The sequence below is a fragment of the Lutjanus erythropterus genome, chromosome 6 (genome assembly GCF_056507025.1).
Source record: "Lutjanus erythropterus isolate fLutEry1 chromosome 6, fLutEry1.hap2, whole genome shotgun sequence".
Taxonomy (NCBI): domain Eukaryota; kingdom Metazoa; phylum Chordata; class Actinopteri; order Lutjaniformes; family Lutjanidae; genus Lutjanus; species Lutjanus erythropterus.
The window spans coordinates 36,772,045-36,792,738 of record NC_139322.1 but is presented as its reverse complement, the minus strand read 5'-3'; the positions used below and the strand labels follow the sequence as shown (position 1 = coordinate 36,792,738).

The following is a 20,694-nucleotide window of genomic DNA, read 5'->3' as shown; positions in this document are numbered from 1 at the left end:
GCACCATTGCTGTTAACTTTACACCGCACGTCATCAGTCTTATTCTACTATTTTGTACTTTCAATTCACTCCATCAGCCACGTGTGAGACAAAAATGGCTAAAACTAATGTTACAGATGTCTGTAATTCAGTTGCCAGAAAAAAAAAAAACCTGTTTTCTTTGGCCCACACTGGTGCAAAAATACACTGCCAGTGGTCGTCACTGGAGTCATACCTGCATATGACTCCAGTGATGAAATAACTCTATGTCATGGTCAGTTCAGTGAAGGCTTTACAATGATTAGTTGTTAAATTAGCATGCATCATAACTCTGTTTGGTTTGAGGTCCAGTATTTTTCTGATCAGGAATCTGACATGGAGTCTATTAAATCGTGTGGAAAATGGACTAATTTTAAAATATGCCACTATTATCATTATTGTAATGTGCTTTATGTGTCTATTTTTCAGGATCTTGGTTGAATTAAATATTGAAACATTAATGAGACATGTTTTTTATGTGAATTTTAGGTAAATGAATTGTTATATAATTAAATAATTAAAAATAATCATTAGCTTGATCGATAATTGACAGATCAGTTGTTTAAAAAATATTTGTGTCACCCTAATTGAATATATGTAATATGTCATGGTTGTAGGATTTTTTGTTTTTTGTCTGGCATGTTTTGTGTTTTTTCCCTGTCTCCCTTTCCCCCTCCTTTTTGTCTCCAGGGCAGTGTGTGTGTGCAGCGGCAGCAGTGATTGGCTGGCTCATCTCAATCAGACACACCTGGCTCTTATCTGCTCATTCCTACCGTAATATAAGCCTGGTCAAGACACCACTCCTGTGCCGGATTATACCGTTCCAGTCGGTAAAGCAGCATAGCTCTTCTCTTGCGCTCCCGTGGGTTACTAGTGTTTTTGAGACGTTAACTCTTCTGTGTTTTTGTGCTGTCCAGCCGTTTATGCAGCCCTCATGCTCCAGAGCTGTTGCCTGCTCAGCCTTTGTCCTGCTTCGCCAGCCAGCCAACCACTGCCTGCACCTGCCCTCACCTTTTGTTGTCTTTTTGTCCCGTGTGGGAAAATAAACCTTTTTGAACTCTTTCTCAGTCTCAGTCTCTGCATCCGGGGTCCAGGCCTTAGTTCAGAACGTAACATAATATCCATCAAATGTCACTTAGTCAGGGGCCCTCAGTTTTCCAAGTGATAGAAAAGGGGTCTCTTAAGGAAACAGGTTGGGAACCACTGATCTAAAACATCCGGACAAAACCAGACTTTCTTTTTTAGCTTATTTTGATGAGAAGTGATTCATGTATTGAACTTTGAAAGGAATTTAAAAAAAAGTGCAGTAGTGTCAGTAGCATTTGTCACACTAGTGGTGTCAGTGATAGTCACAGTGACTTGATAACCAAAGGAAATGTGGTTTTGCAGGGTCTGTTGGCAATATTCCAACATTTCCACCACCATAATGTTCCACTGGTCTACTAAATATTTTCATGAATAAAGAGTACATGTAAATGTAAGTCACCAGCGATCAGGAGCAAACCTTTTGAACCCCAACCCTTTTTGGTCATTTGAACTGTGCTGGTATTTTCAACAGTTCAGAATAATTGGATAAAAGAAGTGTTTTGTTCCAGGATACATTGAAATTTGAACAAATATAAAATATACTGATGGATGGAATATTGCCAAAGGGTTGGGCTAGGGTGGGTTAGACTCTCCTCAGCCCATCTCCTTTTGTTACTGAGTCATTAGCATGAGATCCCCAGAGGAGAACAAACTCTTTACAAACTGATTCAATTACAGAGATTTCTCCACAGATCAGGAAGCAGGAACTCAGGAACTGTATTTTTCTTTTACTGTAAATGGAGGAATTAAAATAAATATTAGGGCAAGAGAAAGACATTTTTGAATTTAGTACTTATTAATAGAGTTAGGCATTCTTTATCTGTGACAGAGATAAAATTACAACTGCTCAAAAGAAGCTGAAAGCAATATTCAGACAGCGTAAAGGACAGAATAGATAGTAACACAAGGGGCCTTTGGAAAGATATCAGATCTATTATTGCAGTTGTCTTGGGTCACCTGTGTGGAGTGGGAGTAGATGACATAGGTAAGTACAGCCATCTGGGAACAACTGCCAGCTTTGTTAGGATTCTGTTTTTTGATTTTCTGGTGGTTTTGCTTGGGTGATGATTAAAGGTCAGCAGGTCGAGATTGTCCGGCCTTAAAATATTGTCTTCCTGGACAGTAAATTAAATTGTAAAAAGAACACTGAGGTTGCATCAAGAAGGCTCAGGTGAGACTCTCCTTGAAAAAGCTTGGCTCCTTTTAATATTACCAAGAACCGCAAATGTATCCACAAATGGCTTTTGCGTGGTGTTATTTATGTGTTGTGCACTGTCTATATTGTTTGTTGTGTGTATGAATTGATTTGGTGTCTGTTTTCCCACTGGGGGTTCATAAAGTTTTCTAATTTAACCTAATCTAAAGCTCAAAGCTTCCTGATTAGCACATATAAATTAGAGTAGTGTTAACCAAAGTTTTTAAACCGTGGCACCCGTTTAAAAGAAACATTAAGATCATCATATATATTTATGTGTATATGTGATTTGAGGTAGGTAAGAAGTAAGTGAGAAACCATTTTTATTTTTGTTGATGTGGTTGAACTGACTCTTTTAATACACAAGGTGGAGCCAAAGATGATACCTGACGCCTCACTAGTGGTGCTGATGGATTCTATCTATTTGCAATTACATGACATACAACACACAGTAGTATGTTTGTTGACTTAGGTTTAGGGTTACAACCTAAAATTGCATTTTCAAACTGGTTTATAGGTTTCACTGATTATTTGATGCTTCATTTTTATTATTTATCAAGTCTTAATAAATCTATTCTTCTTGTGAAGGGCTCATTACATGGGTAAAGCCCAGTTTCAATTAAAAAACAGAACAAAAAGGCAAGTTCCCTTCAAAAAAACAAGCCAATGCATGCTGTGGGATTTGTGCAAAATTAAAATACATTTTAATTTTTCAATGAGCCCTTCACGAGGATGCTCAGTGTACTTGAAGTATCCACAGCACCTGTATATGATCAACAGAAACCCAGCAGCACTTCCATTCTGTTGTCTACTTCACAACAGATCTTTTTTTTGATTCAGGAGTTTATTTGGTGATGGATCGATTGATTGATTTCTTAAGTATTGTACCATCCCTTTTTTGTCCAAAACAAATTTTAGGAATATAATCTTGATTCAGCGTTTGCTTCCTTGCTTTTTTCTGAGCTTTTGACCAGAATTCTTGTCACAAACACTTTCCGTATTTAAGCCACCAAGGGCCCAAGACATTCCATGTCAATTTAGCGAACTTGATCTGCTGATGAAGACCAAGTCAAAAGCTCCAAATAAGCAAGAAGGGTCTGGTTGCAGAGCTCCGGACTCAGGTCCACCCCTGTCATCAGACATTTTCTAGTCATGAGCATGGAGAAGTAAGTGATGTCTGAAGTTGTGTACAGCAGAGGGGACAATACCAAGGATTGCATGCCACATTAAAGGTCACAAATAACACCAAAGTTAACAATACAACTTTAATACTGCTTGTACTAACTTCATGAGTTTGCTAACTTTAGCTTGGTATGCTAATGTCATTAGTGAACTAATGTCAACGTTACAATAAGTTTTTCATTTTTTTCCCCTGCCATTTGTGTAACTTTTTTAACATTATTGTATTTGTTTGTATTGTTAGCTTGAATTTGTGAATCACTGTGTGACGCAGTAACTAGCTTATACGAGGTAGCTAGCTGCACATCTATTAAAAAAGTGTGTACTCTGATGACCTGCTTGCAGTGCTACTGTCTGCATGCCAGGTATGTGTACTGTGCTTTGAAATATGATGGCTGTTTCAGTAGTCACTTGTTGATTACAAAACATTACTTTTAATGCCTGAAACACAAAAATAATCTAAATGCTGTAGGATAGCCAATCAAGAGTGTGCTTTTGTTTTGTTTTTGGCTATGTTGGAAGAGAAAGAGGGAGCTGTGGGAGATCTGTTCAGAGAATTACTATGCTGGATTCTGCAGAGAATTCTGAAAAATATGAAATGGGCATACTTTCCAGGAATGGCCCTCCTACCAGCCAATTGACTAAAGGCCTTTTTTCACAGAGGGTGGGATTGTGACATGATGGTGACAGGCACCTCACTTTACTTGCAAGAAACTCTTTAACAGGAACAGGGAAACATTTCCTGAATGTATGTGTGAAAATCTCTTTAAACAGCATTGTTTTATTTTGGGTGTGTGTGTGTATTTTTTTATTTTGTTGTTGTATTTAAAGAGTCGAGTATTGTGTATTTAATTAGTATTGTATGGACATTCTAAATTCTGTTGTCTTAACAGCCTTTGTGTGAAACATATTTTTGTTACATTTACCTTACCAAAACAGCAGTTTAACTATCCGTCTCATTAGTAGAGGAGGCTGGCAGTATCACCAAATAGTAAAGCTTTGCCTCTCTAAAGTTCAAGACTAGTATTGCAAAGCTGGTGTCATAATTAAGCCCAGCAATAGAGAAGTGTTTCTGGTACACCTAACCAACTTTATAAATAATGAATCAATCAGACACAGCAGAGGTTATGAGGCGTCTGACCCATTGCGCGCTGTAGCCTGTAATTCATGGCATCTAAACATGTAAACAAGGCCTTTTTTGGGGGGCACATGTTGATATTGATATTAAGGAGCACAAAATCCTGATAGTGAAATATTGACTGATATTCTTTATATAAGCAATAATATACAGTGAGCAGGTCATTATTGCAAAATAAACCCCAACAGGGTGATGTGTTTTATTTTATAATCATGACCTGCTCACTGTACATTATCCTGCTTATTACATCAAACAATAATTTGACACAAAATATTAATTATAAAATGATTTTAGTGATTTAACAATGATTTTATTGCTCCTCCAGAGTGTATGATCAGAACTGTGTCCAGATTCAGGACAACGATCTGCTATTCATTGCACTGATTTGGTCTACAGAAATTACAGACCATAGAATGCTGTAACTGGCCAATCAGAATTGAGTTTTTAACAAAGCCATGTAATATACAGAATATAATAAACAGAATAGTGAATATATACATGATGCAATGATCCCTCAACTTGGTCAACAGTTGCAGACAAACATGCCAGTGGAAAGGTGTGAGACACATGAGCAATGTTACACAGTGTGACTGACCAGCTAACTTATAAGTTTCAAAATACGGGAGTCTTAAAAAAAATACTGGTAAATACATCAACCCGTCATGGTTCACTTCATTTTTGAGAAAATCAACCCTACAAGTTTTGCAAAAGGCATGGCCTCTGCCCTGGTAATTAGCAGATATAAATAGAAGTTGTTCAATGCTTAAATATAGTACTCATGAGATGTGTTGTTTTCGTTAAACAAGGACTAAGGATACAGTACCTCCTGTTATTTTGAAAACAGTTGAAGCCACCATTTTCAAACAGCTTGGTGTCCAATTTCAGAGAATGTTCTTCACTTCTACTGAAATGCTTTTGACAGCTTGTCTTTTTCTTGGTAGTTGACCTTGTTTTTTCAAATGAAAAGTCCCTTGAATACACTGTCTAGATTCTTTATTAAATAAATCAACATATCAGTAAAGGAGGTGAAAGCGATGAGTGTTTCTCCCTGTTGAGTTTACAGTCAACAGGAGACATCAGCGCATGTGATTTCTTTCTGTGTACGATACACACACCTGCCAACTTACCTTACATGCCCACAATGAACCGAATAACAATGCTGTTCCTGAATCTCTTCTCAGATACATTTCTTATAGTCTCTGAAGAGCTTTATACATTAGATGAGTTGGATTTTGAGGAATACTAAAGCTCAAATGGGAAAATGGCTAAAATTTGAATAAGATGTGCTTGTGCATCTTCCTCTGTGGTTTTCCAGTAAAGAAGAGTCCTGAAACTCAACTTCCTTTCCAATTACCAACAGTGTTCTGATGACTTGTGTATAATACTGTCATCTGTAGCGTATTTTTACCATCAACAACTACCCCTATGGCAGTGTGAATTCCTGGTAGCACAGACAACAGGGCCTCTCAGAAAGGAATGCAGTCCTGCACATGTTTGTGGATACACCTACAGCCTTTCTGATAAATAGGTAAGTCTGCTGACTTCCTTGTTTGCTCTATATACTGCCAGTATTACCTGTTGTCATTGCAGACTCACCTGTAGCCTTGCCGGTTGTGAGGAAGAGACAGAGTGAAGACGAAAGAAGACAAAAGGTGTTGGTTAGGTAAGATGGATTGGAAGTTTTGACAAAAACAGTGACGAGAAGAGAAATAACCGACAATCAACTAAAGAAGCTACCAACCTCATCACTTCTCACCATGTCTTTGTCCAAGCCGGTGGAGCAACTAGCCTACGAGCTGAGCTGCCCGATCTGCCTTCAGCTCTACTCTGACCCGGTGGTTCTTCCCTGTGGCCACAACTACTGTCGAGCCTGTATCTGTAAAACCGCCAACACTGCCATCAAAAATGACAAAACCTTTCCACGCTGCCCGGAGTGCCGCGAGGAGTACAACGGTGTGGATTCCCTGCAGAAAAACTTCAAACTCTGCAGCATCATCGAGGGTTTCCGAGCCAGCGCACCGCAGCTGGACACGCAGGCTGAGCCCGAGAGGATGGAGGTTTTCTGCGACCAATGTATAGACGAGCAGTCGCTGGCTGTGAAGACCTGCCTCAAGTGTGAGGTGTCGCTGTGTTCCAGGCACTTTCAAAGACACCAAGAGAAGGAGTCCTTCAGGACACACACTGTGGTGGATCCCCTGAACGAACCGGGGATGAAGGGCTGTTCCGTCCACCACCGTCCCCTCGAGTACTTTTGTTCCAGCGACATGACCTTGCTGTGCGCCACGTGCTTCATAGAAGGCCATCACCAGAACCACGATGTTCTCACCTTCAGTGCAGCTGAGGAAGAGATGAGGCGAGCGCTGGAGAGCCGCACCAAGGTAATGTTGTTGTTTCAGTTACATTGACCAAACTTTTCTTCCACAGATGTTCTTGTTACAGTTGTTTTGTAGCATGAGAGATGACAGCTATAGAGTGCTGTAGGGATGATGTATTGTTGGAGGCTAAGTTAGCATTGCTTTGGTGCAGAAAATAAGCTCTTCGGTAAGCAAAAGTTAATGATGTTTACACATTTTGTTCAGCAAGATAATCTTCACAAATGAACACCACTTTTAGGATATTTGAAGCGAAAGGGCTATAAATAAACTACACCACGATTGCATGACTTCACTATCAAAATAAATGACTAGTGTATAATTTAGCTATATGTTTTATTTCATATGAAACACATACAAGCATCAGAATTCAGGAGGAAGAGTATCTACTTGTGTATTTTATGTCCTAGAATAAAATGTTAAAATCTCTTAAATGCACAATATTTAAGCTCTGTCACTAGGGATCTCAATCACATTAAAAGAATAACAAAAGAGAGTTTAATTGTGTTGTCAAGTAGTGGGGGAACATGGGAGTTGTTATCTTCATCATTTTTAAACAGGCACAACAGCCAATGAAAATCTATCTGACATGACTTAACTATGTTCGTCAACTTATCCCTCGTTTTTAGCTAGCAGAAAACTGCGTTTGAAAATTGTTGGAAATATTTGTGATAATAATAATGTAAGTACCCAACTCAACAAAATATGTCACATATGTCTCACATTTTTAGACATTTTAATGTAGAAATGTGACATACTCTAGCTTTTGTGTTAAACAGACCTAATTTTAGGCGTCTAACCAAAAACCCTGTCAAAAAACCCATTGACTTTGAACCAGAGATGCAAATATGCTGACTCATTTCTGCATTTTAGGACTCAGTCCTGCTGCACTCTACAGCTAACAGCCATAGTATTGGGAATTGGTGCTGGGCAGTGTTAAAATTTATATATAAAATTTATGTCTGCATATGGAAAGAACTATGCTATTTGTTAGTAATTAAATTGAACTGGTAACCTTGAGGTTCTAGCTCAGTATAGGTCAGCTGAACATGCACAAAGGTTTAGATTTGTCTACAGGTAAACATACAGTTTTACATACATGAAGAATAATGTTTCCAATAATAAATTAATAATGACTGAATGCTTACATTTGTTTAAATCAAACATTTCTTTCAAGGAATTTCTCTTTTCCCATTTAATTAGCACTAAACTATATTGCTCTTTCCACTAAATGTATTAAGATGTATTATTATGGACCTGTACAATTAATTGTTACCAAACAGAACACAGTGCAGATTGCTAAGTAATAATGATGAGGTTTTATTATGCCTGTGGGAACCGACACTGAAAACATGACATTCGAAGTTGAATAAAAGGCTGACAACAATCTGGCACACTGCCACTGTGCTTTGAACCTGATTAATGAAAAGAATGTTAAAGCTGTCTGGCTGACAAGAAAGACGCAATGACATCTGACAGGGTTAAAGTGAGTTCTCAGTTCCAGGTGACTAATTAAAATGCTTAAATTACATCGGTGCTGAATGCCTGTTCAACAACTCGGCACAAGAAGAATAGGCTACATCCAGTTAGTCCAGATTTTATTATTAAAGTGATAAACACACAAATCTGCATAAAAACATATTAAATCTATGTCTGCAGGTGGTTTCCTGCAGGCTGATGATAACTGAGAGTCTCCTACAGAAGACAGCACAGGAGCAAGGAGCCTCTGAAGCTGTCGGAGACAAACTGGTCAACAAGGCTGTCACTGTCATGGACAGCATGGCTGCACTGGTGGACAGGTAATACACTGCATGTTTGCTGAGAGTGATGCTGCTTTTTTAAAGTAACAATTTTCTGCCCAGCAGTTTTGGTGATTTCACATGAGTGAGCCTGTTGTGTTTTCTTTGTCTTCATCTTATTGGTTTTCAAGTGGGCAGAACTTAGTTGGACAAAGGCAATGTCACATACTTTCATGCACCAATGGCTGTGGGGTTGTTTGTTTGTTAATGTTAATCAAATCTGAAAAAAATTTACCCATACATTTTTGATAGTGAAACTCTTAATGAAGAATATCTAAGGACTTAATGTTGTAAACCATGTTTTCAGTGGCTTTAAGAGGATAATAAATGCATAAGTAGACAGTAACAAAAAGAAAACACAATGTCAAAAATTAGTAAGAAGGTGTACTGTGCTAGTTAAAAAAAATGCTGGGTAAACTCTGTGTGTTGGTCGAACTGGATTTCATTTAGTATCCTCCCTGTGTTGTGAATCACAGTTTATGTGTAAAGTCAGTGACAGTACAGTTTGCAGGATGTGCATCAGATTACCAGTTTCTCCTTCAGACTTGAAAATCAGGATCGGGCAGTGACATCTGCAGATAATAATGCATTCCAAAACTCAGTGTAGTATTTATTTTATGTAACGTGATTAGCATCTTTAGATTGTCAGCAAATGACCAAAGTAATAATGTTAAAATGTCATGGACTATTCAAGAACAGCTCAACTATTTTTTTAAGTTTATCCCATTATTTAGTATTCTGAAGTTTTATTAAATCACAAGCTTTCCCCTCTAATTGCTAACATCAGCATGCTAACAATGACACAGCAAATATTCTGATAGTAAGCTGTGTTAATTTTGACATGAATCTTAAGTTTAGTTTTAGTCTTTGTGGCTTACTAAAAAAAATTAGTAAGTTTAAGTCACTTTTTAGTTTTATTTTTGTTTTGTTTTAGTAAATTTTAAATTTAATTTAATTTAATTAATCTAATTTATTTTTTTGGTCACTTTAAATTGTTCTCTTGGTTCAAAAGTGAAGGGCAAGTTCTTTCATGAGGTGGATAGTGTGGATCTTAAATCTGCAAATTACCTCTCATTGTTGAATCTGTCCCCGGAAGTAGAACAAGTTGTATCCACTGAACTCCTCATATTTGACATGAACTCACATAATCTGGTACTATGTTTAAAAGTTTAAATAACCACTGAGATATGGATGCTCAAACAATAAGTGTTACTACCATTGTAGGTCTCCCCTGTCACATAAGAATGAATGCACAACTCATTACTGACGCTTCAGTATTGGTTATCAGACACTAATAATGTTTATTACCTGATGAAACAGACTTTTTATTTTTTTTTATTCACTTTTAATGGAGCTAAAACCAAACACTGAATTATGTTAAATGTTCACCAAATGAGTTAGTGTCTGTTAATGAATCATGAGAGTCATAAATGATCTTTTAGGATTAGATATTTCACAGTGAGCTCTGTTAAATTTAACATCGCGTCCTGAATCCACACAGAACTACATTAACATTACTTTAGTTCGACATGTAATGGTGTGTTACCAGGTGTTGTTTGTGTTATTTCTGCACATCTTTAATCCAAAATGTGCTCTGTATTAATTAGGAACGATAACACCCATCTTTCTTTTGGTTTAAATACAGACAGGTCATCTCTTTCTTTTCTTTCCACCTAATAGGCCACTGGCGAAGATGAGACATACTTTGCTAGATTTATCAGTGCTTTGAGATAACTCATTACTGTGATCTTATCATGTTGTCCCAGACAGGGTCAACTATTTTGCCTCGTCTTTACTTGTCAGTGCATCATGAACAGAGAATTTGTCCCATTTTTTGTCAACATTTCTTACATTTATGTTGTTGTCAAGAAATAAAAGGACATCAATAAATATTATCATCAAAATTTTTGTTGACATAATTAACACTGACGGTAAGTAGGTAAAATTTTCACTATTTATTTTCATATATTAGCATGAGGACATTAGCTAATTAGCACTAAACACAAACTAAAGCATTGGATAAATTAAAAGTTTGTCTTGATGATGGTGCTAAATTAAATGTTCAAGCATCACCAGAGTTGTTAAAGCCTTTAAGCCAGGTAGGGGTGTCTAGTTTCTGGATGTCCCTGATGAAGGCCAGAGCTGAAGCATGTTGGTTTAAAAATCAAGTAGTTTGACATGCTACCAACTGGAACCTTCCTGATGGTGACATGACTACCCGCACCAAATTTCATAGCAACCCACACAATAGTTGTTGAGACATTTACCTCAAAATAACAAATGTCAGCCTCATGATGGTGCATCACTGAGACAGAAAAATAATGGTAAGCGCTAGTACAGTAATGACGTCTGTTCTGGGTTAGCCTCTGTTCCACTAGCCTTTTGTAATCTCTCATTCAGCATTTCTTTCACTCATGTGTGCGTTTACTTAGCATGTATTCTAAGATGAATCTGCATCCTCTACAGCAGTTTTAACAAAGTAAAAAAAAAACAAAACAAGTGCTTTGTGAGCACGAAAAAAACTACAGTTATAATAGAATATCAATAAAACAAGTAACAATATCCATAAAACTTAACAAACTTCTCTTGTAAAATCATTTTTGATGTTATGGGAAATTGTATCTGTTAAAGAACCCTAAACCCTAAAAAAGACAAATCATAAATATTGAATAAAGTGAGGTTTTCTTACTTCTTGAATAGAACCCAGAAGTTTCACTTTAGCTCTCTATATGCTCAGCTAGAGAGGAATTTCCACTGCAGCAATTAAACATTGTAGAGCATTTTCAATCATGCAGTCAACAAATGAATGTATGAATAAGTTAAAATGCCCTTTGGTTCCCAGATTTCCATCAGCTCTGTCAGATTTTTACAAAAACATGATTGGATCAGCCATAAAAAGGGTTAGCTTTAGAACTATCAGCAACCTTTGAGTTGATCTTTTGAAATATATTTTTTAGTATAATTGAAGAGTGACAATCGAAACCCCCTCAAAATACGGTCTTGTCCCAATTCTCAAGAATGAGTGGTCAGTGGAAAACCATTATGACGACGTTTGTTACTGGAGCTCTCAGTTTATCCTTCTTGATGTGCTGTTGTTGTGTTGTGTTCAGGTACAGGGAGCGCCTGGGTGTGCTACTGGAGGAGGAGAGAGGGCAGCGCAGAAAAAGCTGGCAGCTTGGACTGGGTGCACTCGAAGAGCATCACCACCAGTTACTGGAGGCCCAGCAGAGTGCCACACAGGCCCTGAAGGAGACAGACACATGCATATTCATTAACAGGTACAACAGAAATATGAATAACTCAAAACTTCTCTCTAGAGCACGGCCTCCCAAACTTTTACAAGTCAAGGATTCCCACAATAGATGCACATCAGAGCACAGACCCGCAATTTGACACCCAATTCAACTGTAGTGTAATTTATGGGTTCATGTACATAAACTTAAGCATATAAAAAGTATTAAAAATCAGAAAAAATGTAGTTTTTGTATACTTTCCTGTATTGGGAGTGAATTTGGAAGGTTCGTTCTCTGAGGTTTATTGCAAAAATTATGCAAGTAATTCCACAAACCCATCATGAAAAATCTATGTCAGTTGCTATGTTGGTGAAATAAAACGTCTCTGCTCCCGCTGCTGCAGCTGCTCTGACTCAGACAAGTCAACAACGGGGAGCTGAGGCCGATATATCACTCCTTTATATCACACAAACAATGATTTAACCTGGTCAAAATCAATATCGGTTTAAGCCTGTTCAGAACATTTTCACCGCTGCTGTGAGACGGCCTTTACTGACGAGGAACTGAGGCCGCCAACTGTGTCCTTTTCGTTTTCCTTTGCTGAACACAAGAGTTCCTGGTCCACCTCAGTCCGCTAGTTTTGACCCAAACAAATGTGTTAATACACCCAAGTCACACACAACACAAACAAACTAACAGATCAGGGCAGTGGTAGTCCTACAACTCCCGTGTCCAGCAATCTAAAACGGGGTTTTGTGGCTGTGAAGAGAGCTGAAGACGGCGCCTTCAGTTCCCCATTAGAGAATGCTGTCTGACTACAATGTAAAGCAGCAAACATGTTCTAAATATAGCATACACTTACACCAATATTGATTTTTTTTTCTGTGGTCCTTTTTGAGGTGGCTAAAATACATTTAACTGCAGCCCGTGTCTACAGTGGTCCACACACTGCTGTAACTACATTATTTTCACACCTGTAGTTTGGTTCGTTTGGTCCAGACCAAAAGAAAAAAAAAAAAAACACAGTGACCACAGTCTGTTTTAACTGGACCAAACAAGGTAGATGTGAAAACGCCCCTAGCTTCTGTGCTGGGACTCCTGAGGGAGTCAATCAAATGTGATCTGCCATGCCAACGTTCTGTTAAGAAATGATCTGAACTAGATTTTCTAATAGTCAACATAATCTTTATAATCTATATAATAGAAACTATACTGTACTTTTTTTTCTAAATAGTCGATTTCTGCCCTTCCAAAATATGCAATAAAAGCTAAAATATTTTTTTTTTTTTAACAGCATGATTATTGCACAGGTGTGCTTTGGATCGGTCACAATAAAAGAGCACTCTGACATGCAGTTTTTTTTTATTGAAACAAGACAAAATTAACAAATTTGTGAGGAACATTTGAGAGAACTAAACCTTTTTTGTTCATAGAAGTCTTAGATCTTTTACTTCAACTCATGGAAAGTGGGAAAAGTACTGCATTTATATTTTTGTTGAGTATATTAGTGCTCATACAGTATAAGGATTTTACATATACAGTATGGAAATATAAGACTACACACATTCTTTACATATAATGGAAAGATATGCCTGTGCTTTCACACAGCCTACAACATGTTGATACCATTTAACAAAGCAAAGCATGAGGTAGCATGGTAAAACAATACAGATCAACTGAGGACATTCCTCTGCCCTCCAGGTTCGTTCTGATTGAAAACAAGCTGAGAGAAGTTGTCACAGGCGCCATTCCCTCCAAGATCCCCTTCACGGCTCCGATCAACACCAAGCGTCTCCAGGCAGGCCTCAAAACTCAAGACTTCCGCTCAGAAATGATCCGCCTCCTGGATTCCCTCCATATCCTCCTCAACCCCTTGGACCTCACCTTCAACCTGTGCACCGCCCACCCCAGCCTGATAATCTCCAATGATCTGCGCACAGTCAAGTACAGCCCTTCCAAGCAGTCGTACGCGGAGCACCCGGAGCGTTTCACAAGCGCACCCCAGGTTTTGTGCAGCCAGGGGTTCTCGAGTGGCGAGCATGTGTGGGTGGTAGAGGTGGGTGCCAACACCATGTGGTCTCTGGGTGTTTGTTACAAGAGCATCCCTCGCCGTGGTGACCACAGTCGTCTAGGACACAACTCCGTGTCCTGGCGCCTGCAGTGGAAGAACGGCAAGCTGACGGTGTGTCAGTCCTCCTGTAACGTGGCTCTGGGGGAAATTGCCCATCACCCCCTGAGAATTGAGATAGCGCTGGACTACGAGGGGGGGACATTAATGTTCCACAGCACCAAAGGGCGCAGGGAGCACCTCCACACCTTCAGGGCTGCGTTTAAGGAGCCAGTTTATCCAGCGTTCAGTATCCATTCAAACACACCAGAGTCCTGGATCACACTGCAGAGCGGGGTGTGAACACAGCTTCTGTTGTTTAATATTTCCCATGCATACAATTTATTTGGGTGTTCAGTAGGGCCAGTTATTGTTTAAAAATTTCAGTACCAGTACCCTTGAAGTGATGCCGATACCAAGAGAGTCCTTAATTTGATGCCTTTTTTCTGCTTCATTCGGCACCCATAATTCCAGAAATGATCCTTCCACATTTTGTGCATTTATTGTTATCAGATGCCAGGTAGTATAGTCGTACTTTAAAAAGTTTTTGCTCCTGCTGCTGACTTTTTGACTGCTGCAGGAGTGGGCCAACCACACATTGTATTAAATCATATAACCCTTGTGGTGACTGGCTGTGAGCAAAACCATACAAACAATCATTTTTTTCTATATCTGGGTACAAAAAGGATTGAATGCAGGTACAGGTATCAGTTGACTGGAGAAGTTTTGATACTACTTGGTACTGGGTTATTTTGGTCAACACCTTAAAGGTATTGAGTACCAATACCAGCCCTAGTGTTCAAGCAAGTAAATTGTGAAATCCTTTGTACTTTTATATTTTCTGTTTTTTTTTTTTCCAAAATGGTGAATGGAAATACAGTGAGAGGTGCAGACTGACTCACAATTCTGCCAAAATTGTGCATTCATGTGTAATTCATGTTTTATTCTCATTTTATCTGCTTTTTCTGGTTTTACTTCTCTTTTTAAAGCACTTTGTAATATTGATTTTAAAAAAGTGCTGTATAAATACATTTTCTTATTATTATTGTAATTATTTTATTAGAGATGTTCCGATATTTTTTCACTTCCCAATATGATTGTAGTGCCTGACCTTGGTGTATCGGCCTATACTGAGTACCGATCCGATACCAGTGCATTAGCAAAATTTGTGATAAAAAATTATCACAAATTGCAGAAGCTGCAGTTTTTTTTTTTTTTTTATTAAGGTAAGTACTGTAGTGCTGCAAAGATGTTTTGGCCTACAGTTTTTTGTTTCTTTGTTTGGTACAGACACCAACAAACGTCACATCGTCATGATTTTTATGGTTTTGTTTCAGTGAAAATAAAGATTGTGATGCAAAAATAATCATCCCCACTAATTGCAAATCATATTACAACTGCAATATTTGTCAAAAATAATCAGACTATGATTTTTTTTTTACCATATCATGCAGCCCTATACTAATCCTGTATGTAATGTGATTGCTGTTATTATTACAACAACAAAAAACATGGCGTATATATGTGGCATTGGTCTGATGCATAGACACATACTCACCAATACAGATACCAGCATTTTAGGCATTACTGGGGACCAGTACTGATACTGGTATTGGTATTGGAACAACCCTAAATATTATTGTACTGTAGTGGAAGAATTACATCCTTAATCAGAAATTATGGAAAAGTAATTCAGAACTTTGGCTACCACAAATAAATTCTCAGCCCCAACAATGCTTTATATTGCCATGTTATTATACAAAAGTGTTTCTTTGCTATCTGAATATAAATACATATTCATGAATGAATGAATGAATTAATACATAACAGAACTATAGCATTTTAATCACATTGTACAAAACTTAAACTTTTATTCATGATTAGGATGAGTTTTGTGAAGTATAGAGAATTTGGGGATTTTTTTTATTTTACATTTAGTTTCCATTTGTCTGTATTTTGGAATATAATGGAATGTCCATTGAAAGTTTTGTGTTTGTAAACAGTAAACAATGATGTGCACAAACAATATGAGGCATGCTTGTATTTATGCTACAAATAAACTGATGATAATGTTTGTGTGTCTGTTGAGAAAATGGCTGTGAATCTGTAGTTGTGTGTGTGACAGTATTTGTATGATTGGCTCTTGACAGTTCATTCATTTCAGCATGCTTTTGTGTAAGACATTGGGCTTGCCAGGTTGGGCTGTAAATAGATAACTAACAGCGATTTCACAGATTTTATTTTACCCAAATGCACACGTAAAACAGATAATATACACATAATTTTTCACACATATTGTGTTATGAATGATTTAAGTTACTTGCCTCATCTCATCAATAAATTAATAAGAAATAATGCTCCTGGATTTACACAGATCTGTGAAAGGAGGATGGTTTATGAAGAATCTGGCAACCCAGATCCCATCTGTCACTTATTCTGTCATTGGGCAGGACACTACCATTATTTCATGTTAGTAACATTACTCTACGTAGAGTTATTAGCAGGGCTGTTATAGAATACCAGAAACCATGGGCTCCGGAGAGAGTACGACCAGAAAAGTGTCTTTCGGTGTGGATGATGAGGACAGAGTCAGGATTCTTCGTGGAGTCAAGGTAATGCTATTTTAGCTAGCGTTTGATAAGCTATGCTAACGTAACTTAAATTTTACGCTCAGCGCTAACTAGCCGTTAGCTTGTTGCTACACAGCAACACTCTCACGGATTTTTATGGGTTGAACTAACGTTAAGTATACGACCCGTGAAGGAGGAGGATGGAAAGGGATGCAGGGGCTGGGTCAACTTGACATACGACCTGAAACATGCCCTTTTTTTCGTCACGCCAAACTTCAGTCACAATAAGCGACAGGTAGAAATATGCTTTATTTATCAAGCAAAGGAACATATCTAACAGGTGACCAACATATTTTAGAAACCACCACGGTCTTCTGCTAAATTCGGCGTATACCACATCCATAAAGCAGCTCTAAATGTATTATGAATCCCACATTTTTCACATTTCACTTGCTGCTGCCTAGCGTTGGCTAACAGCGTTCAGCTAGCAGCCAGGAGGCAAACCAATCATTAACCTTCGCTATTATTTTGTTGAAACAAGTTGTCAAGTGCTCAGTGGATGTATTGCTGAATCAAGAAGAGATTCACAGTGATATCTCAACGTCCTCAAATGTTTTTGTAGCCAGTGCATGAGAACATTTTTTCCTTGTTACGTTTAAATTGACAGATTTCGAATGAAGTTTGGCGTACTATTTTTTGGCCAACACTGCTGCCTTCCAGGACCATTGTAAATGTCGGAATTTTTACTAGTGCAAGTCATGACCAACATATGAAATTGTAATACAACTATACGCATCTCTAAAAATATAAAAAAGTCAGTGTTTTGTAATTTTTAATGTAATTAATAGTGATATTAATTATGCTTATTTTCACTGAGGCTGTACAATAAATCATATTATAATGGGGGGGGGGGGGGGGGGGGTTGCAGACATTTGGGCATTAAACAGTAGGGTAAAATGTAACACAGGTGTTACCAGTGATAATAATTAATTGAGGTTCTGTTCCATGCATGTCAGGCAGTGTCAGGGTGCTGCTGTTGTGCATGTTGACACACTGGAAAGGCTCTGGTACATTAAATGGATCAAGACCTTAATTATTATAATTTGTTACTACCAACTAGTTGATGATGAACTAATTGGTTGAGTTTAATTGATTGAGTAAAATTTTGCTCAATCTACTATAAAATAAAGATATGATATATATATATATTTTGTAACATGAGTTCTGTGCATGTTATCTTATTTTCAGATGTGTTTATGTGGGAAGGTCTTAATAAGTTTCATAGGCTCTGTAATGCTGTTAGAGAATATGCAATGTGTTGCTGTGGAAGTATGGCTTTGATTGGGGGGGGGGCAAATTAATTGACTGCTTATGCCACCAATGATTAATTAAGGTAAGTGCTTACAGTTTGCAACCCTATTGTTTACCCTCCCCTTTCATATCCATACAGCTGTTGTGAATAGGGTCTTTTGATAGGCTACCTCTATGCAGTCAAGTCATAACGTGACAGTGATTCTGCTGCATTTGCATTACAGAGATTTGCTGCATTAAAGCAAGTACCCCTAATCCTAGACTTGATTAGAAAGGACAAGACTTCATGTCACTACATGGAGACTGGTGTACTGGCAGGCGTAGTAGGAACAATAAGACTGTGTGACACTGGAAGAAAAAGATGAACATGAGCAACAAATAGAGAAACAAAAAAATTACAATATCCTATAACTTTTAAACTGAGTGAAAACCACTAGTTTCTTCACAGAATACACCTTTTTGTCACCTCTGCATTCTCACCTGGCTTAGATAATGGAATGTAATTTCATTGATTTCCAAAATAGACTGTGAAGACTTAATATTCTTTGTGGCCTCACTGGTTTTGTTAAATAATGGAGGTTTGTTTTAACTGGTAAAGACCAAGCCAGTGTAAAATGTTGCTTGTCTTGTCTTGTCTTTTTCTGCTGAATTCCAGTGGTTAAGACTCTCACCTTGCAGTAGAGATGTATAATTGTACTCAGTGCACCCTGACCTTGACTGCCTGTTGAATGTGGTTACAGGTAGAACATTCTTCTGACCACACCCAACAGGTGCAACACAGAGAAACATGTAACTCGGTGAGGTCAGTGACGTAGTGCTTTTCAGCTTGATGTTATCTTTAATCTTTGATTACAGGCTGCTTTCAAAACGAATAGTTAAAGTCAGAAACATGCACGCACACACTCACAGAAAATGTGTAAATGCTTGCATTGTGCTTGCAGCCGTCACACATATCTACTTTCTGAGATGTATGTGAACTTGTTGGATGTAATTTCCAAATTTCCCGTGGCATTTGAAGGCACCTTCAGACCCAGCCATATGAAAGCTAGGAAAGTATACCAGTTCTGGAATATATAAGATAAACAAATTCAGTTCAAGCAAGTTAAGAGTTTATAGTTGTGGTACTTCCATGCATGATAGTGATTGTGAAAAACTTTGTAGAAATGTATGTAAAAATGTAAAATAAAAAACTTGCAGGCTATCGCGTTTACCAGCCTTGCCTGCACATTCAAATGTTGTGAGTCATAGAAATGGTGAGTCAGTAGCTTGTGCTGCCTACTGTGGTTTTTGGTGTAGCTATGTTTAATCATTTCCTTGGACACACACCCAAATGCATACAGTTAAAATAGAGCTGTAGTGACCCACTGTTTTCTGGCACACTTTGCTGATTCATGTGTTTTGTCTCAGGCCAACGTTACTCTGTCCTCCCCAAAGCGGTAAAAAAGATAGGCTAAAATGATATTTGAATAAAAATGGCACCGCATGGAGTTAATGATGTACTTTATACTGCAAACTATGTTTAAGTTTGTAGAAAGGCTTCTCATTGTTTATGTTGTAAAGAAAACTGAGTGGAGATTAAAAAACCTTTCATGCAATATCCATATTCCTTACTGTCTTGTATGAATATATGCCGTATTTCTTTTCTGTGGGGCCCAGTGCAATATAAAGCATGTACACACAGAGTCTAGACCAGTTTGATAGCTGATTCCTGGGAAATGCCACTTTACTTGCATCATGTGCTAAAGAACTCATGTTGTACCATCAAGGGGGGCAGTAGTGGTATATAGCTTTGTTTTCAGTTATAACCTGATTCCAAAATAGTTGGGAAGCTGTGTAAAATGTAAATTAAAACAAATGCAAATCCCTTTAGACCTATTTAATCAGCAAAAGAAAAGATATTTAATGTTCAGATGGATAAACTTTTTGTAAACGTCCACAAAAGATTGAAAAACCTTTGGAATAATCCTAGGTTCTCAGTTCTGTGTTGATTATGTGTCTGTAGCCTACACATCCTTGTCTTATTGTGTGTCCGTCTAGCTCTCAGAAGATGTCCTCCAAAGGATGAGAGGAGTTGCCAACATTGCTCCAGAACGCACACCATCATCAACCTCAAGCCCTAAGACAGACACAGGTATCACACAGCTTACAGCGTTTTCTTCACAACAGTTTTCCCAAGGAAAGAACACCGAACATTGTTGTCTCAGTTATCAGGTATCAGTTTTGGGACATTTAATTACACTATGTACTAAGTTTATCCTTATTATATTTAAATGATAGTACCTTAAGTCAAGTGTCCCTGTGGCTTGGTTGGTGGAGGGTGCGGCCCATGTGTGGAGGCTATCAGTCCTCGGCAGCGGCCACGTGCCTCCCCCCTCTCACCACCCGATTTCCTTTACAGCTTTAGATAGACAGCTCAATAAAAGCTAAAAAGCCAAAAAATAATCTTTAAAAAAATCTATAATACTTTAAGTCACCAAGCTGCCACAGTTCATATCAGCTCATCATCTTTTTGCCTTTTGATATCCACTCTGTCTTTGTCCAGGTGCCTCTCACAGCGCCGACTCAAGCCCCCGACCCAAGCAGAGCCCACAGCACCGGCCCCCGTCCAGCCCCAAGTCTAACACAGGCAAATCAGCCTCCTACGCCAAGGAAGAACAGAGAAGGTGAGTCAAAGACAACATGCGTT

At 38.2% G+C, this 20,694-nt stretch overlaps 2 protein-coding genes across 4 annotated transcripts in view; both read left to right on the top strand.

Annotated features, from left to right (window-relative positions):
• The first annotated feature begins 5,911 nt into the window (after positions 1-5,911).
• On the top strand, positions 5,912-15,286 carry LOC146325667 (E3 ubiquitin/ISG15 ligase TRIM25). Its single transcript, XM_084720066.1, has 4 exons — positions 5,912-6,994; positions 8,648-8,787; positions 11,898-12,065; positions 13,722-15,286. Exons 1-4 carry the CDS (start codon positions 6,374-6,376, stop codon positions 14,428-14,430), a joined length of 1,638 nt encoding a protein of 545 aa, XP_084576192.1. The 5' UTR covers positions 5,912-6,373; the 3' UTR covers positions 14,431-15,286.
• Positions 15,287-16,548: 1,262 nt separating this feature from the next.
• Positions 16,549-20,694, top strand: part of LOC146325666 (MICOS complex subunit mic25a-like) — a 108,258-nt gene continuing 104,112 nt past the window's right edge. For 2 of the 3 annotated variants that reach the window (XM_084721799.1, XM_084721797.1), the window contains exons 1-3: positions 16,550-16,739; positions 20,046-20,139; positions 20,551-20,671. In XM_084721799.1, the coding sequence (XP_084577925.1) occupies positions 16,656-16,739; positions 20,046-20,139; positions 20,551-20,671 (299 nt within the window). In that variant the 5' untranslated portion in view covers positions 16,550-16,655. Of the gene's footprint in view, positions 16,740-20,045; positions 20,140-20,550; positions 20,672-20,694 lie in introns of all 3 variants that reach the window. The other variant, XM_084721798.1, reaches the window with a different exon arrangement.

Coding starts and splice junctions, on each gene's coding strand:
- LOC146325667 (XM_084720066.1), top strand. CDS start 6,374: ATGTCTTTGTCCAAGCCGGTGGAGCAACTAGCCTACGAGCTGAGCTGC. Junction 6,995..8,647: donor CGCTGGAGAGCCGCACCAAG/GTAATGTTGTTG, acceptor CTATGTCTGCAG/GTGGTTTCCTGCAGGCTGAT. Junction 8,788..11,897: donor ATGGCTGCACTGGTGGACAG/GTAATACACTGC, acceptor TGTTGTGTTCAG/GTACAGGGAGCGCCTGGGTG.